The sequence below is a fragment of the Cynocephalus volans genome, chromosome 2 (assembly GCF_027409185.1).
Source record: "Cynocephalus volans isolate mCynVol1 chromosome 2, mCynVol1.pri, whole genome shotgun sequence".
Lineage (NCBI taxonomy): Eukaryota > Metazoa > Chordata > Mammalia > Dermoptera > Cynocephalidae > Cynocephalus > Cynocephalus volans.
In genome coordinates, this window is record NC_084461.1 from 178,920,054 (window position 1) to 178,940,153 (window position 20,100).

The 20,100-nt window shown below is 50.7% G+C and overlaps 1 protein-coding gene across 1 annotated transcript in view; it reads right to left on the reverse strand.

Moving 5' to 3' along the window:
• Window positions 1-20,100, reverse strand: part of ADGRD1 (adhesion G protein-coupled receptor D1) — a 169,461-nt gene that overhangs the window by 99,675 nt on the left and 49,686 nt on the right. Inside the window, exons 11-13 of the mRNA XM_063087864.1 lie at window positions 19,177-19,287; window positions 17,578-17,653; window positions 8,594-8,735 (exon numbers count right to left, since the gene is read on the reverse strand). Of these exons, the coding sequence (XP_062943934.1) occupies window positions 8,594-8,735; window positions 17,578-17,653; window positions 19,177-19,287 (329 nt within the window). The remainder of the gene's footprint in view (window positions 1-8,593; window positions 8,736-17,577; window positions 17,654-19,176; window positions 19,288-20,100) is intronic.

Here is a 20,100-nt window from a genome sequence, read left to right on the forward strand (position 1 = left end):
TGTGTGTGTGTGTGTGTTTCCAAGATGCACACAACACTCCATTGGTCTGCTGCTGCATCTCCAGCAGCACCTGAAACCCTGGGGGCTTTAGGTACCACTAAACACTATCGTCGCCCTCCCTTCTGCCAGGACCCAGTGTGCTGATGAGTTAACAACCAGGCTCCCACTTCAGGCTCCCAGCCCTCCCTGCTGGCCTCTCTGCCCCTGAACATCAGTCACCGGCCAGCATAGCCACCTGCACCTATTTCCTGCACTGACTCCTTCCCTGGTTACTCTGTGGTGGGACAGGAAGGTTCTGTCATCTGGGGGTGGCTAATTCCAGGCTTTGCTGCTCCCAAAACTGCTCCTCGGAGCATCTGGATGATAACCCTAGTGAGATAATTAGTCTTTAAGATCCATTCTATATTAATCTGTGGCTGACAGCTCATAATGTTGCATCTTTGGGAATGAATTACACACACACGCACACATGGATCACAAGGGAGGTGGAGGGAAAGGCAGCCAGCCAGAAGCTCTCATTCTCAGTTATCTCATCTGTGGAGACCGATGGTCATTGTCTTCTCTCTGCTATTTGTCAACACTGCCAGAGTATCAAAATCAGGTGAGGGGAGATCTGGGGTTAAGGAAGGCAGTGGTCCATTTCCAAGTAGATACAAACTTTCCAGAACATTTAGAATAGAGGCTGTACCTTGCACAGTGGGAAAATGCAGAGCACAAGGTTATTCACTACAACCAACTGTTTATAATGACAAAATATTGAAAACAACATAAGTGCCCATAAGCAGCAGAGGGGTTGAATAAACCATATGATGGTTGAATAAACCCACACAGTGGAGTACTGTGCAGCTGTAAAAAATGTGGAAGATCTCTGTGAACTGGTTTGGAGGGATTTCCAGGATACACTGTGAAGTGCTAAGAGTCTCTTTAGTACACAGCCCTTCACGGAAGAAAGAAGGGGAAATGTCACCCACAGGGGTAGGGGTTAGTAGTTCTGAAACTACTTTACGTGTGTACTGCATTTAAACAAATAAGTGAAAATATTGAGAATTTTGAGAGACAGGTTTCTAACTTTTGGAGGCAGGAGAACATATGAAAAAAAAGGGTGAAGCCCGTGGTCTTAGACTGAAAACTGTTATCAGAATGAAATCATGTTTCTTAACACACACACAGGTGGAGAGATACAGATAAACGTAGCTGCGTGTGCATGTTTGTGTGCATGTACATACATGCATTTCCTGGCCCTGTCTGCTGAGGGGATCGATAAGCAGTGACACCCCAGCAGCAATGAGCACACCCAGTACCAAGACCCTGGCTCCTAAACACTATCCCCCAATGAAATGACCAGGGTTCCTTGGCCAAATGGCTGATTCTGTGAGCCTGAAACATCTCTAATGCCAGGAAGTGAGAAAGGACTCAAAAAATGAGGGAGACATATCACAAGGACACAGGGGCCAAGTGGAAAAAGCTCCTGACAGTCACAGCTGGAATAATGTGAGCAACAGAGTAAGTGAGACAGGACATCATATAACGTATGGAACTGGGATAAAGTACATATCCGTGGGTCACATTGACATAAATAAAGAACTGAATAAATAAATACCATTTTCCTTATAGTAGGATTCTAATTAATAAGTGCAGAAGGAATGATAGAAGTAGCAATTCACCACTAGGCAAACACTACAGTAATAATTTTTGCAGAGAAGTGCCATCTATGGATGCTGAAAGTAGAGAGGAAGTGAGAAGAGGTGAAGGACAATTGTGCAGGTTCACGTATCTTTCCTGCCACCGTGACAATCATAACGGGCAAAGGGAAAACAGTAACTTTAAAGTGGATAAGCCTGGCAGACACCACCTCAGCCATGTGATCAAAGTCAACGCCGCCAGCAATCATATATCAACATCCTGCACTGCCTGTGGGCTGGGCTGTGTCCCCCAAAGTCACATGTTGAAGTCCCAACACCTGGAAACTCAGAACATGACTATATTTGGACAAAGGATCTTTGAGAAGTTAAAATGAGGTCATGAGGGTGGGCCCTAATCCAATAGGACTGGTGTCTGTGTAAGAAGAGAGCAGGACACAGACACACAGAAGGATGACCATATGAGGACACAGGGAGAAGACATGGTCTGCAAGCCCAGGAGACAGGCCTCAGGAGAAAGCAACCCTGCCACACCCTGATCTCAGACCTGTGGCCTCCAGAACGGTGAGAGAATGAGTGTGGGCTGCGAAGGCAGTCGTGAGCTGACCTGGCCTGCGCAGGGCAACGAGAAAGGGAGTCACTTCCGCAGTGTCCTCACCAGTGATGCCCAACCTCCACCCAATCACGGAACAGTCAGACAGTCCCAAAGTGAGGGGTGTTCTGCAAAGTCATGGGCCAGGACTCTTCAAAAGTGTCAAGGTCACAGAAGACAAAGGGAAGCTGAGGAAGCAGCACAGACCGGGGCTGCCTGGGAGATGCAATGACAGACGCCCTGCCATCAGGATCGCTGAGATCCCAGAGCAGGACAGACACATCTGGGAAAACCGACACGACCCTCTCTGTCCGCAGACCAGCCAGTGTCCTGGTCCATTTTCTGGTTCTAGTAATCATACTCCAAAAGGCTAACATTGGGGGATGATGGGTGAATGGTATATGGGAATGCTGTACTATTTTTGCCATTTTTCTAAGTTTAAAACCATTTCGGAATTAAAAAATTGAGGTTGTGAATGGCTGACCTTCTGACTGAATTCAACCCACAGATATGTTTGTCTGATAGTGCTGAAGACAAATTTGAATTTGCTGCCAACAAGACAAATCCAAAGATGTAATTTAAAACACAGATTTAGGGCTTCTCATCACTACACCACGGGAGCTAAGTTGCACATTCTGAAACACAGGACGGAAGTCACCCAGTGTGCTGGTCCCCAAGTACCCCCACCTGGAGGCCGGCTGTGGATGCAGCAGGGCCCAGTCCTGAGGACAAGATACTCCCACCCTGCATGAGGAGAGCTCCCTCTGGCCCCTGTGGAGGTCCTGGATCCTCGAGCATCAGCTGCTGCCTCTGGCGCAGGACCCCACGGCTGGGGAACCACATCTCACCACTCGGACATGGCCAGCGTTTCAGGACACTGCACTCGGCATGCATTCCTCCCTTTCCTCCACATGCCTCAGTTTCCCTCTGAGGATTGCCACTGCCCCACTGTGTGTGATCCTGGGGGATCAAATCCCTTCTCTGCCTTCCTCTGGCTCAGGGTGGGCACACAACCCCTGCAGGCCACAGCCCCCATTCCCCCTCCCTCCTGAGGCTCCCTCTTGAGCAGGGGACAGGGGCTCAGAACACAGATGTGGCATTGGCTCACTCTGAGGTGGGGTCCTGACAGAGCCGGCATGGTCTGACTGCCTGAGCCCCCACACCTCTGAGATGAGTTCCTGGACCCCCCAAACCCTGAGAGTTATGAGGTATCCTCCCAGAAAGCTCCTTCTTAGCTGCAGTTAGCCAAGGCTTGTTTCTGCTCCTGCACGAAAGACCATAAACTGAGCAAGAGCTCAGTTTTGTAACACCACATGAGGTGGGTGTTACAGCCCCATTTTGCAAATGGGGAAACTGAGGCACAGAGAGGCCAAAAACTTGCTCAAGACCACACAGCTAATACTTGTTGAATAATGAGTAAGTGATTGCATGAGCAAATGAGTAAAGACCTTGAGGGATAAATCACACCCTGTGTCTGCCCATGGTAGTCCTGTGACATAGAGGTCTTATTCCCACCTAGACACCATGCCCTAACTCTGAAGCGACCTCACACATGCAACTCCAATCCCTTCTCTCTAGGTCTGATGGAAGCTAAGCCACCCCAAACCTCTGAACAGAGCCCTGAGGGTCCAGTGGCCGAGTTGGCTGCAGCAGCAGCTCCCCCGAAGCACCCAGGAGGCAAGTGGGCAGTCAGAGTGGGTCAGGGCATTGCTGCGCCTCTGCCAGGCACTGTGCCCTGACCATGGCTATCACAGTTCAGGGGCTGCAGACTGCTGGATGTGGCCCTCCTAGGGATGATGTCAGCATGAGCAGAGACCTCTGGGTCTGGCCAGTTCTCGAGTCCTGCTGCTGAACATCTCCCTGACGCCTCCTCATCAGACTCCATCCCATCCAAACTTCATGACAGGCTCTGCAATTGATAGCCAGGGGAGCTGCAGCAGTTTGATGAGCGAATTTTAGAGAACAGCAATCAAAACTGACAGCATTTAGCTCTCTGAGATACTTATTTTTGGTTTTCTAATTCTCAGAATTTTCAGAGAATCTACTTCTCTCAGGCCTTGCTTCCTTCCGATGAAAAAGGTTTCGTTGTCATTGACCTGGGAAAGGTGGCATTTCACTCTTGATTTGAAAGTTAAGATTTGATTGAATGCCATGAGCAATTTTAACAGAATAAAGCACTGCAATTTCTGATCCATCTTCATGTCAGAAACCTCTGCCACGTGCAGGAGAGACAGCCAAACCCAGCAGCCACGCCGACAACGTTGCTGGGTGCTGAGTCTGCTCTCTGTCCCAGACCCTCCACTGGATAACGGCAAGGCCTCCAGCCGGCCACCCCGCTGCCCAACCGCACGGTCTGAGCTGTGGAAGGTGTCAGCCCAACCAGCTCCCCGGAGTGGCCAGCCATCAGGGGCCCTTGGAGGAGCAGCAGGAACCACCAGCAGAGACCACCAGTGGCTGCAATGGGGCCACAGCTGGGGTCAGCCAGAGGACAGGGTCTGAATCTGGACCATCTGATAGTCTGGGGAGCTAAGAATGTAAAGAATCAAAACATGGCTGTGGCACTTGCATTCTGCACTCCAAGGTGCCCACGCCCTGGCCCGGGCTCAGCCCATCACCACAGTCTGACTCAGAAACTTCCAGAGCAGGTGCCACATGCTGCCTGACCAGTTACTTCCATCTATCTCGAAAGAAGCTGACTAAGTTCAGTGATAAATGATGGTAGAAACAAGAAGACGGTTCTCTGAGAAAGAAGTTCCATGAGAATGCAAATATCCATCACAACAGAGCTGACTTAGTAGTGCCACTGCTGTTAGAATGCATTTACTTGCCATGAAGCAAAGCCCCTCAAAATCAGAGAAGTGAGCTTTTTTTTTTTTTTTAACTAGTAGTAACTGACCCATGTTGGTTTCCTAAGAAATTAGTGAGTTGTTTTGTTTCTTTGTTTTGTTTTAACACAGGGATATTGTGGCATGGAATAAGCTGACAGAGTCACAACAGAAACCGGCTGGACAGGACACCAACAGCAGGCAGCCGGTAGGGCACAGCCCCTGCTTCCATCACACTGGCTGACCATCTCTTTGAGAAAACTCTAGAATGAGTCATTCCTCTAAAATGGATCGGGCTGCGGCATTGCAGGGAGAGCACTCCACAGCAGGGGCATGGTGGGACTTAATCATGCAGGCACCAGGAGGATTCAAAGGTCAGCCCCGCAATCTAACAATGAGTGCATGACTCTGTTTACTCTGTGGGGGCTGGACGAGAGAAGGGCTCCATGGATGGGAACGTGGGACAGGCCCATTTTGCAGGGGGCGGGGCTGTATGTGTGGGAGGACAGAGGAATGGAGTCCCTGAGGGCCAAGTGCCTGGAGACGGCCCTGCTCATCAGGGGGAGGGGTCATGATCCACAAAATAAAATCCCTTTGCACTTTCAAGTTCTCTGACAAGGATGGGGTGTGTGTATATACGTGTACTGAGTCTGGGTACCTGCAAGTGTGTGTGTGTACCATGTGTGTGCACACATGTGTGTACGTATGTGCACGTGTGACCGCACTGGGCATTTGAGCAGGGCTGCTCTTCCTCCCCCTCCACTCCGTCCCTGCCTCTCCAGCAGGGCTTGGTCCCTACCTCTCCTGCTCTTCTGTGTCCCTCAGCCCTGGTCTCCAGGGTGTCTGCTGTGGTTCACAGGCTGCCCCCTTCACAAGGCAACATCAACCTCAAAACACGCAGAGGTCCCAGAGTCTTTCAAAACAAGCCTTCTCTGCTTTTATATACTCTCGATTACAGACTTGAAATATCTCAACACAGCATTAAAATATCCTTAGTTTTAGAAGCCCTAAAAACATCTCTATGGCACTCCGTAGTGCAGCTGAGCCTGCAGAGCTCATCCTAGGTGAGTTAGCGGAGTCCTCACAGCTGGGGCAGGGAGAGGAGCCCGTGGCCCGGGTGAGGATTTTCTCCACAGCAAGAGGAGACACAGAAACACAAGCAAACACCACAATGCTAAGACGAGCCTCTAGACAAGGCCTGTTAACTCAGTGCAGCACTCATCCAGCAAATACGTACTACGGCACTACTTGGTGCCAAAGCTCCACGCAGGCATTGCGGGAATAAATGACTCTAAACCAGAGTCAGGGCAACCTCTCAAGAAACCCGCAGGCTACTTCAAGAGACTACTGACTGGCATTAGTACAGCACACAGTGCCCGGCTCGCACTAATAAGTGAAAAGGCAGCAGTGTAGAGGAAGGAGGGGTCCTGCTGTGAAGGTCAGAGAGGGCTGGGAGGAGGACACCGTCCCTCCCTGTGTGGGACTTCAAAGGACAGCGAGTATTTCCAATCCTGTAGAGCAAAAGGCTCTGTCAGAAAGCTGGATGGGAAGAGTGCATAAGAGATCTGACTATTAGGCCCAGAGCATAAATTTCCTGCAGGGACAGCTGAGTCACTGAAGGGTTCTACACAGGCAAGTAGCATCGCCTGGTCTGTGTTTCTCAAAGATAGATATGGGGACTGGGGGAGAGTGGGGCAGAGGGAACGGGGAACACTCTGTGGCCCAGGCAGGAAGTCATGGAGCTGCGGGCACTGGCAGGACAGGGAAGGGGTAGGTGAGGTCACAGCTCGCCATGTAGAGGGTGCAAGGACAAGGAGCACACGATGGCCCCAAGGTCACAGATGGGGGAAGGGCAGTGCCACGGTGAGGAAACAGAGGCACAGGGGGAGCAGGTGTGAGGGAGACATGTCCATCAGGTGTCTGGAGTCACGAAGGCTGGATGCACCAGAGGGCGAGGGAGGCTGCGGGGAAGACGTGGGCTTCGCTTCTGTGCATTGAGAGGAGCGGACATTCACAGGGAACTAAAGGAATGTGTGCACCCAGAGAAACTGAGGCAGTGCCGCAGAGGAGACAGGCAGCAGGGAGTGGGTGGCCTGGGACAGCAGACATGTGAGTTCTGGAAGCCACGGGGGCAGGGGGCACGGGTGGTGACACATGGGAGGCAATGGAGACTGGAAAGAGCCCCTGGACTCAACGGGCCAGACATCTCTGGACTTCTGAGAACACTTCTGCAGTTTAAAAACGTTGTTAAGAAAGTGGAGGAAGCGCGAGTCCACTCAAAGCAGCTTGCAGAAGGGGGTGGGGGTGCAAGTTCCGAAGAGCAGAGGGTGGCGAGGGCCTCCTTGGGGTGCGGCCGTGTCTGCCAGGGATGAGAAGGGACTGGGGAGAGGAGGGACTGGAAACACAGGGGTGCATGACAGCGAGGGAGGTGGACAGGAAGGAAAGTTTCTCAAAGAAGGACTAGCCTGAGAAAGGAGGGATGACAAGCAGGCGGATGATGAAGTTAGGTTCAGTGGCACCCATGAGTTAAGAGTCCCAGATAAGGTCACAGCCAGGAAGTGTGGATGATGGGAGTAGCTGGCTTCCGAGGGAATGAAGAAAAGGCCACAGTGTCATGGGCAGGACAGCAGGGGAGGTTGAGGCAGGAAGCTGCAGCAAAAGGAGCCAGCCCGTCTCCTGACTTAGCACAGCTCCTGCAGCAGTCCACATGTGGGCTCTTCTGACATGGAAAGGGAAACAAAGTCACACGTGCAGGAGCCCAGGGGCGCCTGGTGAGGTGTCTGGAACATTGTAGGCCTTCTGTTAATGTTGGTGAGGAATGCAACAGGGGAGATAGAATGAAACAGAAAATCCTGCCAGGAAATGCCTGTAGCTTTATTTCAAACGACCAAAAACATATTGAGTTCCTTAATTCATTCCTTTAAAAATCATGACATATGAGGGCTGCACCAACACCGTGTGTCAGGACATGAACCTGATGTGTGAAAAGATGCATGTGTGTAAAGGACATCTGTGTCCCCAATGCTTTGTCATCCATATCCACCGATGAAGACAAATTAAATGTGAGAGGATTTTGATCACGACACACCAGGACAGATAGCTCATCACTCAAAACCTGGAGCATAAAAACGGTTTCTGCGAAGCTCTAAAGTGTTTTTCTCAGACACAGTGAAGTTCCTCATCATTTTATACAATGTGGCTGAGAAAAGCCATTTTATCCCCCTTCTCCAAAAAGGACATTTATTACCCATCAGGAGAAAAGCCCTGAGAGCTGCTCCCGTGTCTGAGGGAGCTGCCTTGGTCTTGGGGCCCTTCACCCAACGTCAACACCGTTTGACCCACCCTGAGTGCCACCCATGGCTTCCTGCTGCAGGTCAAAACAAAGTGACAAGAACAGGAACTCCAGGCACAGGAAATACCAATTTTAGCCAGCACCAACACCATCTAAGATTCTTTACAAAATCACAGACAACCAAATATTCCTCAGTGCAAAACTGTATCCAAGAACAGACATGGATGAATCCGCTTTAACTCACCAATTTGTGCCTGAGGTGGACGGTGACGAGAGGAAAGCCCGACAGGTTCTGGGCAAGGGTCGGTGGTGGGGAGACCTCCAGGGAAATCAGGGAGCTGGTGGCAAACAGCAGGCAGTCTTTGTAACTTGCTGCCTCAGTGATCCTTGGAAAGAAATGGAAACACATTACAAAATGGAAAGTAAAGGGGAGGGGCACACAGCTAGATCTTGGGCTGGGAATCTAGTGCTGAACCGGGAATTTTAGAGGCCGAAATCTATTTTGGATGGAAGTTTGATTTCCATTGTCCAGTACCTGCTGCTCTCTAAGGCTTGAGGCCAGCACCTGTAGATGAATTCTCTTATTCAGTATTTAATTCCGTCACTTGAATTCTATCCTTCAATACCTGCTCTCCTTAAAATTCCTTGTCAGCACCAAGAGCTGAGATGGGACCCTTGACCTCAGAGAGTGTATAAGAAGAGATGGCCCACAGAGTGGAGAGGAACACAAACAGTCAAAACAATGGGGTTTGAATCTTGGTGATTTCACTCAATCAACTGTGCGACCTTGGGCAGGTCACTTACACTGTCTGAACATTAACTTCTCTAATTATAAAATGGCATGGTAAATAATGGTGTGGTGGACATCTGTTATTTTGCCACCAGCGTCCATTCACTTTTTCCGTGACAATGCACCTCAGTCTCCCTGCAGGTGATCACCCCCTACCCCACTTGCAGCCCACACACTTGGAGGTGACTCTGTCCTTGGCTCAGGAGTAAACCCTGGTCTCCAGGCCTGAAGCAGTCAGTGACTGCACTCCTCAGGCCATGGTGACTTTTCAGGGATGACATACAATCCAGTAAAATCCAAGGAGATGCAACAAGATTCAGGTGGAAAAGGCTGGGTCAAGGATTCTCACTTCTCCCTGCTGGACATCAGCCCTATGGGACGAGGTCCTGGGAGTGGCTTACACAGGTGAGGGGAGGGACTGACAGAGAAGGGAGCCCACCCAAGGTAGAGCTGAGATGGAGTCTAGTGATATCAGCTGGATGCTGGATCAAGCTGCTCCTGAAGCAGCCACCTGGGAAGCTTTCAGCTTACGTGACCCAATAAATTTCCCTTTTGCATAAACCCGTGTAAGCTGGGTTTTCTGTCACTGACAATCCAATCAAAAGAAGCCCAACTGCTATCTGTCGGTGGTACTTGTCTCACAGAGTTATGAGGTTGAGACGACATTCACGGCCAAGACTAGGGTGAGGCAAGTAAGGCCCATGGGTGCAAGATTTAAGGAGGTCTGGTGAGTGCGGCATTTGGATGACTCCAAGGGTGAGCGTCACTTTCATTTTGTGTCCTTGGTGCCTGGTGCTGGTTTGCTTGACCCTCGTCCCATCCCTGCTCAGCCCACAATAGGCAATCACACTGCGTGAATTTGAATTTCTGACAGCCACATGGGAAGACCTGAGATGCTGGGTCGCCATCTTTTCTCTCCCTCAACTGTTTTCTTCTAGTGACTGGATGTGAGGACCAAGTTCATGGCCCTGCCGGGGACGGAGTGTGTGGCCCACGTGGGACGCCCCCCACCCCCACCTCCGCACAAAGTCTCCTCCCACAAGTCACTAAAAAAGAGCAGGCCTCTGAGAAGCATGCAGAATTATTCCTGGAGTTGTGAACATGAAACGTTTACAGAGATAGCACTGTGCAGAATTATTGCCCTGTTCCTGCAGAAGCTGTGGACTACAGAACATCACCAGCGCACGGTGTCTGGGGTGACATGCAGCATCAATTTCTCATGCCTGAGAATAAAAACGAATCTGATCACTCTGTCTGACTACTCTCCATGTGAAAATGCCATTGACCCGAGCCACAGATCCAGATGACACACGTGGAATAAGACACACAATTTAAAATAAATAAATAAATAAATACATAAACTGATAAGAAAGCTCATCGTAGGCCCATGTTTCTCAACGATTTCTTTCTTTGTGGCTCCTCTGAAGAGCTATTTTAGTTATTTTTGCCCTAATCACCTCCCCTGCCCCCATGAAATTTCAGAACTGCAGAGATACAGGACATTTGTTAAAGGACTATAGCCCTGTGCAGAGCCACCGATCAAGGTAACAGCTCAGACTTTTTGCCCCACAAAACAATATTTGCCCTTTGGGAATTTCTGCCACTGTGAGTGTGTGGGGTCCAGCCACTGCAACAGAGTTCAGATTGGCTTGAGGTTACTGGGGACAAGATTAGAGCCAGAGACAGGTTTGCCTCAAAACGATCCATGTGGCAGGTGGAGGGTGGGGGTGCAGACTGGTGGGCCGGTCATCATTGAAGCTGATGATGGCCATCTCACTGTTCTCCCTGTTTGTATACGTTTGTAATTTTTCTCAATAAAACAGATTTTTAAATGACCTCATTCAATCTCTCTTTGGTATCTCAAATTTTAATAAGGGTTACTTCATTTTCACAGATCTGATCTAGGATTTTTTTATTGATTTTTTATCTGGGAGTAGTCATGCTTGGAGACCGGATCATCAGTCACTGAGGACTTGTCTGTGAGGGGGTCAGGGTCCTCTTCTGGACAGGCAGGCAGGGAAGGCGAGGCAGGGGGAGCCCCAGCCAGGGGCTCTCCCCTTTGCTGACCGATCCCCATCTCCCCCACCCCCACCCCTGCTGCATCAGCCAGGCCCCAAGCTCTCCAGTTTTCCATGTGCTCAGCCAATGGGGAGCAGCAGTAGAAGGTAAGAGACTATCAGAGAGGAGGGCAAGGCCAGGAGCTCACTGTCCCTCAGCCCACTTGGAGGCTCATCCCTGTCCAGTGCCCACCCCCCATACCCTCCATCTCTGCCCTCTGCCCCGACAGCCCTGGGGGCAGCAACACACCCCTTTCCCTGGTAACTGGCCTGTGAAATGACTGTACTGTGCCTTAGATCCTCTACACCCCTACATTTTTGCAAATAGTCCCTTTATCAAACTTCCCCCAAATTACACATCTGGCCCCTACAATGCCTAACTGATATCAGCTCTGCAGCCTTCACACACACCAGCACATTTGGGCCAGGGCCTCTCTGCTGGTCATCTCTGCCGTCAATCAACAAAGAGGGAATTTAAGACGATGTGACCCTACCAGGTGCATCTGGAGATTCAGAGCCTTCCTGGCCTTTGGAGGAAATCAGCCCCGGCACCCAATAAGCAGTGGCCAGCACACATGGAGCAATGCAAGGGCTTCGCTGGGAGACTGTCCAGAGTGTCACCCATCCCCACAGTCACCAAGCCCCCACAGACACCAAGCCACAAAGGGAAGTGAAACCCACCAAGACAGGAAGACATCCACTGGTAATGAACTCTTTGCAGAGCTAATTCCCACTAGAGCACAGCTCTCCACTCACAGAGTCTGACCTCAGCCTCTGTCAAAGTGCTGGCTCCTCACTGACTACCAGGAGTGAGTTCTCGACAATGCACTGGAAATATGGCACAAAGGGACCTTGCATCTTGTGACCAACGAGTGTGACCGATTAGCGTGACTAATGAGCGTGACCAATGAGCGTAACCGTGGAGTGACTAAGTGCTCACGCAAGAGACAAGTACAGGGTGGTGTTGGCACCCATCAGCACTGACACGCTCTGACCAGGTTCTGCTTGAGCCAGGATCCCCACATTCGCACTATGAAACCATCAAACCTATAGAAAATCTATCGGAAAATAGTACAACTAATATTTGTAGTCTTCACTTGCACTCCCAGACCTACCATTTTACCAAGTGTGCTTTATCTGGCACAATCATACTCTCCACACATACACCATAGACACATATATGCACATACATACACATGCACACCACACACACCCATGTATGCACATGTGCACATGCATGCACACATACACACACATGCAAATACACGGCACAGACATGCATATGCACAGCCAAACACACACACCACACACATGTGTATACACACACCACACAAATGCATATGCATACACCACACTTGCACAGGTATGCACACGCATGTACAAGCACATGCATATATACACCACATATGCATCCACATGCATATGCACACACCACACATGCACATGCATGCGCACATGTGCACACACACACAATACACACATGCACACGTATGCTACATGCATACATATACACAATGTATACATATACACAGACTCACACATGCACTTTTCCTTTTTGCTGAACTATTAGAAGTGCGTTGCAGACATCATGGCATTCCACCTTTAAATACCTTACCACACAACTTCTAAAAATAGAGACCGTCTCCTACAAACCTGTCATTCAATTATCATACTCAGAAAGTCAACACTGATTCTGTCATATGATCTAATGCATGGTTTATAGTCAACTGTCCCCAGCGGGCCCCATGACATCCTCAAGAGTTTTGCTTCTCTTCCAGTCAAGGACCACGTGTCATGTTTAATGAGCATAGTCCTTCAGTCTCCTTCAAGCTGGAACAGTCCCCCACTTTCTTTTCTTCCATAGCATGGGCCCTTAGCAGTCCAAACTACGACTCTGCATGGAGCCCCTTACTTTAGATTTATTTGCTTGTTTCCTCATGAAGAGCATCACGCCACTACTCCACAGTGATGTTAACACCTTCCCTCGGGAGATGGACTATCCACGTGTCCCGTGTGGATGGCGTTGAGTGAGATTCCCAATCACCAGGCACCTTTCTCACTTAGTAATAACAAGTGCTCTGCAGGTGACAGTCAGCGTCCTGTTCCCCAACAACCCTTCTCCTGGCAGTGCTAACACCCACTGATGATTTCTACCTGAATCAATTACTGCACAGTGGGCTACAGAATGGGGACTTTCCGATTCTATCAACCCTTATGTTTAAGGGTTGACATCACTCTACAAAAAAAAATAAATGCAAACACTCAACCCATGCTGAACATCCTGACATCCTTCTCAAGCACAAGTGAGTCCATTAAGGACTGGCCTTAGAAGAGCCCCTTCGTATCTTTACAGGAGGAGTGGGAGCAGGCAGGTTTCAGCCCCTTGTTAGCTGTGGTTCTTGATTCCACTGGAAGGAAACAGCTGTCCAATCGCTTGCCTGACACAGTGTGAGCATCGGTAAAAGCTGAACAGTCCCGAGCACTGCAGGGCCAGGGAAGAGTGAGACTCAAAGGGCCTCTGTGTACATGCAGCCTGGTAGGAACCAGCTAAACTCCCACCACCACCCCTCCCCAGGACCTGTGGATGGTCAGACGTTGCCCCAGGCAGTTGTCATGGGCCCTGGGCTTGGCCATGGCAACACAAGCTCCTCCCAGCCTGGACCCCATCCTTTGTGCATTCAGACTCGTGCTGATGCAGACCCCGCCCCCTGCCCTCAGCCCTAGAGAAGATATTAAAGGACATGGTGGTCATGATATCCTTTCACTCTCACATCAATCCATCAGCGTGTGAAGATAACAGTGCACAGTAGGAAAACTGAACGAAGACACTGCAGGCAAGCAGAAACACTGGAATGCTGCCAGTGTGCTGATTCTACTGATCTAATTCTAATCAGGCTTGGAATTTGATCATTATCTTAAAGTTAAAATGGCATGAACGACCAATCATCTTATGAAATAATTAAAGCAAATGTATCATGTTTCAGAGTAGCAAGTACCACTTAAATGATTGACTCATTCAGTCCTCGTGATGGCCCCCAGATATCAGCACGACCATTATTCCTGTGGTAGAGAGGACAGCACAGGCAGAGACCCCCAGGCCTCTGCACGGGTCTGCACGGTTAACACAGGCTCCCACTGGGAAGCCATGAGTCTGGCACCCACACATCTGTGCTGTTAACCCCAACACTGTGGTTTTGTCCATGTCACTTTTGTTCCTGCTTTTGCCTAACTCTTTTGCTATAGGATAGAATTTTAAAAGTACAGGGACTACACTTGATGTGCTATTTGGATGATTTTTTTCAAGGTTAACTTTGTCTTTGCGTTAAGTGCTGACTTGAGAGCTTCCCTGGAGCTGAAGATCCAACTTCACTGCACAAATGAAAAATATGTTCTCTTCATTGCAAAACAATTCTGTTTGGGCTTCAGCACTTAAATTTGCTGCTGGTAGAACTCATACGGCAGATGGGTGTTCACGTGAATGAACACGGTCAGGAGGAGAGGGGTCTCCGGGGTCTCAATTCACAGGGAGAGGTGGGAGTTGACTGCGGTGGCCTGAGTCATGGGATTCTGCAGGCCTGGGTAGTGAAGACAGCAGAGGGAGGGCGAGAGTGAAGCCCTTGGGACGGACCAAACAACACCATCTGTAGAGCTTCGAGTAGGGCCTGGGACGTCCCAAAGCCAGCCACGCTCAGCCTCCCATCTCCACCCCACCATTGCTAGCACTGATATAGGGCAGTGTCTAGAAAGGTCTGCAAACAATGGCCCTAGGGCCAGCTGTCTGGTTTTATAAGTAAAGTTGTACTGGAGCTCACTGCTCCCAGAACTTTACATATTGTCTGTGGCTGCCTTCACGTGCAAGAACAGAGCTTCGTAAAGCCAGACATATTTGCAATCTGGCCCTTTATGAAAAAACTGCCAGCACCTGGCTGGGGTCCTGATTCCACTTAGCCACGGTGAATTTTCCCCTCTCATGTGTGCGTACTGATACCTGTAGGTGATTCTCTGCCTTTTCTTTGGGGTGTGGGTAGGGGAGAGCTGTGGGTGGTGGTACAGATAGCACGTCCCCTGCTCCTTCTCACCCTGGTCCACGTGAGCACGTTTCACGTCTGAACTACCAGAGAGGGGCTGAGGATGGGTCAACTTTTTTTCATTTGTGATTTGGGATCTGGAAAAATTTCCCCAAAGAGTGGAGAGGGCATCTTTTTGAGGAAAACAGATTGTGTTTTCCTTTGACCAGTTTTTCTGAAGAACTTTGTCATCAGGCACAAAGAGTGATGGTTCTCCCCCCACTCCCTTCTTTAGTTACAAGGAAACTTGCAAGGGTGCAGGCTTTCCTGGGGAAATCAGACCCAGAAGACGGCTCTTCCCCCAGGTCAAAGCAAAACTGACTGTATTCTCCCCTGCCCACCCTCACCCCACGGGCTACGTTCCAGGAGCTCCCTCACACGGGGCAATTTGAGGAGGAGCGTCACCTGAGAACACATGATACGGGCTCAGGCATTTGCGCTGCTGAAGGTACTTCTCATTTATCATTTTCTGTTAGGGTTACGACTGCTGCCCAATTTCCATCACAAATGAGTCTCAGTGTCGGTCCCAAAGCCAGTGCCCATGACGCACCCCACAGTGCCTGCTCATCAGCAGAGACCCCAAACACGCAGTTGCCCTTCCTCAGCCTTCAGTTCTCCCAGGCTCGGGCCCAACAGGGAAGGAAATGAAGCCCCATGGGGGTCGGATGGGGTAAAGGGGTTGTGCAGCTCACTCTGAGGTGCGTTTCCTTCCCAGGCCCTCTTCTGGCCCCACCCTGGGCTCCGGCCCTGCCCCTGTCCCTGCCCAGGGAGGCTGGTGGTGTATCTACTTGTCCTGCTCTCTTTGTGAAAACCTGCCCCTCCCTGTGGTCAATATAGGGCTGAGCCACCCCAACACCTGGGGGTCATGTGAGCAGATCTGGCCAATGAGAGAACAGGATCCCTGGCCACCACAATTAAGGGGGGGCTCAGGATGGGCACATGACCCAGGCGGGCCAATCACAGCCCTCTCTGGGTTTCTGCAGGAGCTTTTGGGAAGGAGGCTTGCTCTCCTTCTGGGATCTCAGGACCCAAACCCATGTGAGCCTGAAGCTGCAGCAGCCAGCTCTGCCTCCACAAAGGGGCCTTCCTGGACATGAGCCAACACCAAGGCAAGCAGAGGCAGGAGACAAAGAGACCAGGTCTAGATGGCATCTTCTAGGTCCCCGGGTCCAGTCGTGCCTGAAGCCCGCCTGCTCCTGCCCTTCCAGTCCCGTGAACTCCCAGTTTCCCTGGACTTCTGTTAAGCTGATGTGAGCTGGCTTTACCCACATGTGTCCACCACAGTCCCGACTAATGTAGGCAGGTCTATTGTCTTCCCATTCTACAGAAGTGGAAACTGAAGCTCAGGGAGGTTAAGGTACTTGTTCAAGGTGTAGTGAATGCTTATCATGTATGTTGCCTCAGCATCATTTTCAATACAAGATGGACTTTCTCATGCCAGTAGCAGGGCTCGGTCACCCATGACATGGTTTCTGGTTCTCCACCGCCTCCCAGTTCTTCAATGTGGCTGATCCAGACACCTGCCTTACACAGCACTTCCTGGTGACAACCTCCCTATGGGATGGCTGGATGCAGGCTGCCTGACTTGCCCTGCTGACCCCCACAACCGTCAGGAGTATGCAGATATGCCACAGTGACCACGTCCCAGGCACAGCATGACCCCCTGGAACACGTGCCTGCTTGCTCTAAGCCCACCAATTAAACTTCCCACGGGAAACCTGTGTGGATGATGTCCTGGGCCCAGTAAAGGCACTGGCCCATGGGTCCCTCTCCCCCTCCTGCACTCTTGACCTCCATGTGTGTTGCCTCCAGGGTCTGTAAGTATTAAACACTCTTAAACTTTCACACTGTGGCTATGTCATCAAAGCCTTGCCTGCAACCCACCCCCAACAGCAAGGCCCCGAAGGGACCTGTGCATATGGACTCCCACTATGTTCTTTTGCCTGGGCCTCAGTGGCCTCTGGGGTCTTAGCTACCAGCTAAGCTGACAGAAGAGCTCGCAGATTTCCACTCATAGCACAAGGTCACATGGCTAGGCCCCAGGGGCAGATGGGGCCTCCTAGCCTGTGTTCCTGCCCACTCACTGTCGGCCAAACCCAGGCCTAGGCAACCCCCATACAGCAGTGCCCAAGTCTCCTCAGAGGGCTGGGCACTCTCCCTGATAGTGAAGCTGCAGGCGCTGGCATCAAGCGTTCTGTGACACGATGTTGCATGTAGCGTGACGGCTCGTGGGGGTTGTTGCCATGATCAGCCGCCCAGCACACACGTGCACACATGCCCACGCCCCTTGTGCAGTGCTGCCCGAGACACTCACTTGGTCTTGGCGGGTTGAATGTTGTTCAAGTAATAGTGCACGGAGTGGTAGAACAGGCCCACAATGGTGGTCCAGCCTGGGGAGAAAGCAGAGGCACAGATACTCATCAGCACTCTCAGTGACAAAGAAGGAAGATGCAGAACTCCTTGCCCAGCCGTGCACAGCGCAGCCCCTCACCCCAAGAGCCTGGGCAGCTCCTCCCAGGAGAAGGAAATAAAGGACACCTGGGCAGAGTCAGCAAGGACACAGATTCTGTGTCTACCTAGCTGTGCACTCAACTGTGACAAGGACTCCCTGCTCCGTCCCATGTGCCAGCTCCAGACACTCATGTGTTGCAGCTTCCAAGAGCCAGACTTGCCAGGGACGTGATGGAGCCTCTGTGGGCAGTGCCAGCCCACAGCCTTGCAGCCACAAGCATGCCCTGTCTGCTGTCTGCAGACAGGGTATTTACTGCACATTCCACCTGAGCAGGGCAGCAGCCACCCAGACGTCTTCATGCCCGTGCTGGGTCCCACCTGTCTCTTATGTCACAACTTTGAAACAGGAGACACATATTCTATTATTATTTCACTCCATTGGCTTAACAGGGGATACTTGCAGGAGCGAGACTTCAGCTGACTCTGAGTTCTTAGGGCATATTTGTGAAGTATGTTAGAATTTCAGGAATGTGTTTAACAGTTTATGTTGCATGTTCTACATGCCAGGTGTGCCTTGCTCATTTGATTCTCATGACAATATTATGAGGCAGGTACTAATATTATACTCATTTTTCAGATGAGGAAACTAAGGCACAGGCAGTTTCGGTAACTTGCCCAAGGACACACAGCCAGTAAGCTGCAGAACCAGAATTCCAGCCTAGAAATCCCAGCCTCAGAGTCGGTGCTTGTGACCGATAAGTTTTGCTGCTAAGTGTGAGAAGTTTCCATGTGTAGAGAATATGGGTCTCGGGCTCTGAGCTTTTCTAATGAACCATGCACCCAGGTGAAGTGGGAAGAGAAAGGTCATGTGCCAGGCCAGCAGGGCACCCCTAAAGTCACGGTCAGATGAGGGCAGGAGGCCAATTGGGGACCCTGACACGACAACAGAGGGAGCAGAGGTGAGCTCCTGGCTGGATGAAGGGAGATTTTTGACTCAGGCTGGCCTGGTCCCCTTCTCTAGGGTGGAGCCAGGTGTCAAGGGTAAGGATCCACAACTCTACCCTGATGGCTTGTGGCCCCCCAGGAGAGAGGGAGATGCCTGAAAGGGCATGTTCACTTTTCCAGGGACAAGAGAGGACAAAGCTCATTGCAGCAAAAACAGACGAGACTTGACTTGGCCTGCACAGGAGCAGAACCTGGGGTCCCTGAGCAGACAAACCTTGTGCCAGCCGCCACCTTGAGCGTGGAGGGGAGAGGCCCTGGCTATTTATATTCAGAAACCAGGAGCTGTGCAGACTGGGGAGGACACAGGACGTCCTTCATTTCATCATGGTGGGCATGCTCTGAATGCAGGTCCCCACCCCCCACCCCACATTCTGGCTCAGCAGGCTCGGCTTGAGCAGGAATTGGCACTGAGGACATCTCAGGTGCTGCAGATGGGTCAGGGGGCTGGAGGACTCACCTGGGCCGTGGAAGGCCTCATGGGGAATCTCGATGTAGCTCTGCCCTCGGGCCGGGAAGCGGTAGTGGGAGGCATTCAGCACCCTGGGAATGACTTTGATCACTGAAAACTCTGCAGGGAAGAACGAACCAAAAAGCAGAAGAGCACAGTCGATAAACTCACAGGCTGTAGGAAATCGGGGCTGTAAAACCCCATCTGTTTTTCCTATTTTTAACAGAAGTTCCCCTGGAGGGTGTAATCACCTTTAGAAAGCAACAGCATCAAAAGAGAGAAAGAGCCCAGGGAAGTAACTCTTCCCAGGAGGCTGAGCATTACAGCCCCCACACTGATGGGGCTCATCCCTGAGGTGACCCCTCTGTCCCCAACAGCAGCCCATCAGATCTCAGGGCCTCAGCCGATGGACTGTGTTCAATTAGGCAATGATACCCCACATGCTGAGGGTGGCTGGGGGACCCAATAAGACAGAAAAATGAAACCATCCAAGACTTGTCTTGAAGATGGCAGGCAAGTGCATCTCGGCATAGAGGCAGATGTCGCAGCCAAAAGACTACCACTAAAACCAACTGGTATGGATCCATTATTTCCCGAGGCTTGCCTCTCATGATAAAGTATCAGCACTGTACGAATATATTAAAGTCTAGTAAAATTAAAGTATAATGCTCCCTAGATAATGACTTTAAAAACAGGAAAGTCATGTGCTCTGCTTGTATGGGAATGTGTGACAACCATCCTGGAAAAGCACATTGAGACCGAGCCAGCTTCCTGCTGGATCTAGGAAACCTGACTCTGCTCAATGGAGAGGATACTTCTCAACCCATTCTGAACTCAGACAATTGTCACAAAATGCAAATTTGGCTCCAAGTCACCATGAAATGTGTGGCTTGTGTGGTGCTGTGTGCACATCAGGACCAGACACATCACCTG